The sequence below is a fragment of the Camelina sativa genome, chromosome 11 (assembly GCF_000633955.1).
Source record: "Camelina sativa cultivar DH55 chromosome 11, Cs, whole genome shotgun sequence".
Lineage (NCBI taxonomy): Eukaryota > Viridiplantae > Streptophyta > Magnoliopsida > Brassicales > Brassicaceae > Camelina > Camelina sativa.
The window spans coordinates 27,816,711-27,823,198 of record NC_025695.1 but is presented as its reverse complement, the minus strand read 5'-3'; the positions used below and the strand labels follow the sequence as shown (position 1 = coordinate 27,823,198).

The following is a 6,488-nucleotide window of genomic DNA, read 5'->3' as shown; positions in this document are numbered from 1 at the left end:
CTTAATCAGTTACTTACCGTATTTACGAGGATAATTGATCATGTCTATTAACGGAGAGTAGATATCAAGGTAAAGAACCTTGGAACCTCTAAGCCTCTGACTAAGACGGAAGGTTAGACTCTGTAGCTTTTGATTGTAAACCCTAGAATCAGCGTTCTGGTGTTCCGTACAGGTCCTACGATGGAAGTTGTGAGAAGTGAAGCTAGCAACTGTTACTTGCACTGGAAGGCATCCGATTGGTGGTAGTCCAGCTACTGTAATCCTTCGTGCTCCTGCGTTGTATAGTCTCTGCAAAGCATTTGTAAGGTTAGAAATATGTTAGTGGATCTCTCTCATATATGTAAGTAATCTTGTTAAATATTTTTATAAGATTATATAACTATATATTTTTTATTAGATTTATATACTAATAAGTTAAATATTATTAAACTATATATGAAATTTAAAAGATAAGTATGTAACTAAGTACCTGGACAAAAGTTTCGACTTTGCTAAGTAGAAAATCCTGATAATTCGAAACAGAGATGAAACTCCCGGGAGCGCGAGTGTAACATTATTAGTCATATCATTAGTGCCCGCACTAATCACGAAGACAGCATTCCTAATCATCCGATCAGTCTCCAATTCTCCAACCAAACTCTTCATCTTCCGCACAGCCTCTTCGAAGTACCTCCACTGCCTGTCCATGTTCAAAGTCAACGATAACATCGCCGTACGATCATCTAAACCACTTCCAGCCGAGGCAAAACTAACTCCGGTCAAAAGCTCAAAGGGTTTGACCGAAGGGTTTAGGTAAGCTGGTAAAGTGGGTTTGATCCCGAAGGAGGAAACTAAGAAGTCGGTGGCGAGTTTTCCGTCGGAGAATCTTCCGGTGGAGCGTTGTGCCGGGAAAGATTTGCCGTAGGGAGGATGGTTGCTCCGGAAAAGAGTAAGGATGTAATTGTTGTTGCCTGGATCCACCGTAGAGTCGCCGAAGGCGTAAAGAGCTGTTATTGGTGGGGATGGTAACGCATTGGTAGGGCTTAGAAGTTGGAGGAGGGGAAAAAGAGTGATGAGGAATGTAAGAAGGATTGGTTTGTAATGATGAGAGTTCATGATTTGGTTTTTGTGGAATGATTACAATAGAGAATTTTCGATTTTTTTTTTTGTTTGGTTAGATCGGAATGGCCAAAGTGTATATATAGAGAGAGGGGTCCAAAGATTTTTCACAATAGGAATAGGAGTTGTATACATCTTGAGGTGGCAGATTTTTTATTATAGGAATAGGAGTTAAATAATTTATAAAATAATTTTATATTTCCTTATTTGGCTGCAAAACATAGAAGCTTCTGCTAGGGTTATCTGAGAATTTTTATATATTTTAGATTAGATATTTATAATTTCTATTTGCAATGATTGTCTAAATTAAGAAACTCTATGTTAGTTGGATATATTAAGCCATACGTACATTTTTGTTAGTTAGAGAGAGCATCTGAAATACATAAATCATAAATACATGTGCAGAAAAACAATTGAATGCGTTTACTCGTCTCTCTCTCTCTGTATAAGACCATCATCACTTTTAAGTTTCTATAAATCTATAATAAAGAATAGAAAATTATTGAAAATGACTAGGCGTGCAAAGAGCTGGCATGTAGCTCACGATGAAGCCTTTAATGCGCGCACATTAACTATGTGTAATTGTAAACTATGGCCAGTGGGAAACTAGAGTCCTAATTACTTTGGAGTATAGTTTAGTTATATCAATTTGTAACTCAAAACACTTCAAGTACGAATTGATTTATGTTAGATTACAGCTACAAATTTAAAACCTTTATAACAAAGGAAGAGATAAATTTTATTTATGTGGAAATAAGTGGTGGGATAAGTTGGTCAACCAACCGATATTCCAACATTAGTGGGCATAACATGGCTAGGTACGTGAAAACGTGTGCTCTCGGTATCTTCCGCTCCTTCTCTCGTCAATCGAGACAAGATCTTTTATGACTTGACGTTTGACGCATCATATGATCGAATCAAAAAGTTTGTATCACAAAAAATCATCTACTTTCTGTTGTAAATGTTTGTTTCATATGGGCTTATTTGGTCATAACCATGAACTGCACTTATATTGATGTAAAACCCATACAAGATTCGGGTTATATGGCCTGCAGGACTAAACCGACATAAGTTCTAGGGTTTCATTATATAAGAGAAGCTAGGGTTGAAGAAGAACGTAGTACGCAAAAATACGCATTAAAGAAGCTGGTGGTACATTGGTGGCGGTTGTAGGTCACAGCGCAGAGCGCTGTGCAGGGCAGATGCAGAGACGCAGGGTACAATGCAGAGAGCATGCGCAGGGCGTCGTACATGGAGCTTGAAGCTGTGCACAGAGCCATGATAAAGGAGCAGAAGCTTGGCTAGAGTCGAAGGGCTGAGAGCCGGGCATAACCATGTCTAGGTTTAAGGTGTCTTCATGACACTCTGATGAGAGACGAAGGTGGAGCTGCTTCTTTGGGATTTTGGAGGTGTTTCAGGATTATACATGGAAGGGAGAGCTAAACCAGAGACAGAGAGAGTGGAAGAAGAAAATCATCTACTATGTGTTTTCTTCTTCAGGTTTCTTTGTAGTTACTCTCTAAGCTTTGTATATGTAACACTGTGTGTAAACCTTGGTTGATTGATAGTGGATGTTTGTGGGAGAAGGTTCCCACACGAGATGTACCCTCTGCATGAGGGGAACTCGTTAAATCTCTGTGTTATGTTTATGTTATGCAAACTGATCTGTGAAGTAGACGAGGAGTAGGGGCAAAATCGCGGTATGCGGTTCACTACAGAGGTGAATCGGGGTCTATGATTCTTAACAAGTGGTATCAGAGCTCGGGCTCAGGAATTCACAAACTCAGGCATGGCGGTGTAAACATACAAGAAGGATCGAGAGACTGTTGTAGAAGACTCGAAGGTTGAATCAATTATGGGGTTGGTTTAAGGTGGAGTTATCTGCAGTATTTGATTCAGGTTAATGGATGGATGTGTGAAGGTGATTTGCACATGGCTGTGAAGAGAGAATCAAATCATCATCCTAAAGGCTCAAACTTGTCAAAACAAGAATTCAGTTTCCGCTATGATCACAAGGTAAATGTGATGTTCTGTTTTGAAGCTTCTGAATACTCAAAACTGTTTCAGTTTAGGGAATAGACACTAGAAGATCACAAGGATGTAGACGTCTTCAACTATTGAAAAGTCAGTTTTCGGCTGTTGAAATTCTGTGTAGTGGTGTTCGGGAATTGGTTGAAGGTACAACTATAGGAGTCACGAATTTACTAAAGGGACGCCTTCAGAGGTGAATCTGTGTGTAAGATGGTTGTTAGGTCAACAAGTTGTGTCGAAGATTCAGATGAGTATGAAGATGGACCAGGCAATTTATGTTGAAGAGGTCAGAATTGGGAGGTGTTGGGGGAATGGTTAAGTCTCAGGAATGGATCAGGTTGTCAGAGATTTGATAGGACAATAATCTAGGTAGGTTTACAGTGAATGAGAATGCAGAAGAGTACCAAGAGTCGAAGTTGCAGTCAATGAGAATTTCTTTGTCAAGGTGGAGTTTTCTCTTCAAGGTAACTTAAAATCTTTAGAAGACTGTTGTAGACGTTGCAGGACTGTGCAAGAGTTTGCAAGTAAGTGCAAGAATTTACAAGACTGGCGCAAGATGACTGGGGTTAGGTTTTGCATTGAGAAGAGAATTAGAAACAAAAAAGTTCTGGTTCGTCTGTTTGCATCTACACAGATGATCTGGTGGATGAATCTTCTGAAGGTATCACTTGTAGGAAGTTTAAGTGTTCTGTAAATAACACTTGATAAGGAAGCATGTGAGTATAAGGGGAAGATTAAAGTAGATCTCTATTGGTTAAAGATGCATGTTATGATAAACAAGACTAATAGAAGGCTAGTGGGTCTAGTAGCATCATTAAGTTTCTCAGAAAAGTCACTTACATGGAGGTTAAGTGAGGATTCATCAATGGTGAATACATGTCAAATTGATTGATGAATGGTGAGAAAAGGTATGATGCTGGTACCAAGTTTCTTCTTGGTAAGGTCTGCAATTATGAAGAACTATTGCAGGGTTATGTTACAGCAGGTGTGGCTTCAAGGATTCTAGATTGAAGCACTAAAGGCTAGGGAGACTAGCAGAGGTTCAAAAGCTGTTGGTCGGACATCTGTTTTAACATGAGGTTGAGCAAGAGTTTGTATTGTCAGATCATACAGGCTGGGTTCATAAGCAGATGGTTAAACAGATGGGATGTAAACTCAATCTCAGGAGTAATGCATTGAGTTGAGATTGTTTACATGATGAATCAGGGATTGTTTCAGGTTTGAAGCATGTATGATTCATGTGTTCTGCATAGGATTCAGGAGAGTTTGGTTCAAGCTCAGTGCACATGAGGGGAATCAAAGGTCGACCAAGTGAATCAGGTTGCAGACGGGTACAAATGATATACAATGATGATAACAGGTCTGTGGCGTTTATCAGAAGCCATGGAAAAGGTTGTGATGATTTGTGCTGAGAGGTTCATATCTCAGGCTTTACTTGTTCTAAAGGTTTTCAAGATCAAAGTTCCACAAGCAAGTGAGGTGTTACCTATGGGTGAATTAGAAGTTCTGGTTCTAGGTGGAGTTGTTGTGAGGAACATGAGAATCAAGTAAAGGTCTTCATAAGTGTTTCTAAGACCAGGAGAAACAAGGTTGAAGAAGATAATTCATGTAAGGAGTTACACAAACTTGTTGGGACAGCTGAAGAGCATCGTAAGCGACTGAAATTTCAGAAAGTTCAAATATAGTGACAGTCATGAGATAGTCTAAGGATTCGATAGGTGATGGGAATTTAGTAGCAATGTCAGAGGATGACACAAAAGAACAGTCAATGTTGGTTGTGTTATGTATTGATTATCAAGGAACAAGGTTGTTAAGGGTTTCTTCTGAGATGTCGGATTCAGTTGTCAGAGTTCGTCTACAAGGGGGATTACAGTCATCAGGAGAATGAAGCTTGAGGGAGAGTCGCGAATCACTTGAAGTTTCTGAAGATGAAGTTGAAAATTCCTAAGGTTGACGAAGATAGGGATCATTGGAAGTTGCAGGTTCTACAGATAAGGAAAGTTTTGTTTATTCTTCTTAAGAAAGAATCAACACAAAGGGGATTTTGTGAGTTGGACCAAATGAAGCAAAATGTGGATTTTGTTGTAAATGTTTGCTTCATATGGGCTTATTTGATCTAAACCATGAACTGGGCCTATATTGATGTGAAGCCCATACAAGATCCGGGTTGTGTGGCCTGCAGGACTAAACCGACATAAGCTCTAGGGTTTCACTATATAAGGGAAGCTAGGGTTGAAGAAGAACGTAGTAAGCAATAATACGCACTAAAGAAGCTGGTGGTACATTGGTGGCGGCTGTAGGGCACAGCGTAGGGCGCTGTGCAGGGCAGATGCAGAGACGCAGGGTGCAGTGCAAAGAACATTCGCAGGGCATCGTACATGGAGCTTGAAGCTGTGCGCAAAACCATAATAAAGGAGCAGAAGCTTGACTGGGGTCAAATGGATGAGAGTCGGGCATAACCATGTCTAGGTTTAAGGTGTCTTCATAACACTCTGATGAGAGACAAAGGTGGAGCTGCTTCTTTGGGGTTCTGGAGGTGTTTCAGGGTTATACATGGAACAGAGAGCTGAACCAAAGACAGAGAGAGTGGAAGAAGAAAAGCATCTACTATGTGTTTTCTTCTTCAGGTTTCTTTGTAGTTACTCTTTAAGCTTTGTATATGTAACACTGTGTGAAAACTTTGGTTGATTGATAGTGGATTTTTGTGGGACAAGGTTCTCACACGAGATGTACCCTATGCATGAGGGGAACTCGTTAAATCTCTGTGTTATGTTTATGTTATGAAAACTGATCTGTGAAGTAGACGAGGAGTAGGGGCAGAGTCGCGGTATGCAGTTCACTACAGAGGTGAATTGGGGTCTGCGATTCTCAACACTTTATAATTATAACTTCAAAGCAAAGTTAGACTTTGAGAAAGGAATTAAACTAGTAACATATAATAAAAGTGTGTGTGTGTTTTGTCCAAAAATGTATCACTTTTAGTCATTCTAATTCCGTTATCTTTGGACGAGTCTCTTGGGTTTGCAACACTACAGAGCATATGGGTTTACAACACTCGGGGTTGAATTCAACAACCTTAAACTCATGGTTCATTTCAGTATTTGCAGTGAAAATGCTTCAAATTAAAGACATCAATGTCACAAACAGAGCATATACGAATTTGCTATATCTTCACATTCCACATCCTCTTCGTTTCAATGGCATAACCCTATCAAAGCTGATGGATCCAATACTTCAATCTGTATTCTCTCATTCATCTTTGTTTATAATCTTAAGCTTCTGCTCAAAAAAATTCTTTCCAACTCAATCATCATCATCATAGATTCTCACATGTCTTTCATATAATTGTCTCAATTCAT

General features: G+C 39.5%; 1 protein-coding gene across 1 annotated transcript; it reads right to left on the bottom strand.

Moving 5' to 3' along the window:
- Positions 23 to 1,129, bottom strand: LOC104724437 (GDSL esterase/lipase At2g40250-like). The gene is made up of 2 exons (XM_010442927.1): positions 470 to 1,129; positions 23 to 288 (listed from the first exon to the last, which is right to left on the bottom strand). Exons 1-2 carry the CDS (start codon positions 1,093 to 1,095, stop codon positions 252 to 254), a joined length of 663 nt encoding a protein of 220 aa, XP_010441229.1. The 5' UTR covers positions 1,096 to 1,129; the 3' UTR covers positions 23 to 251.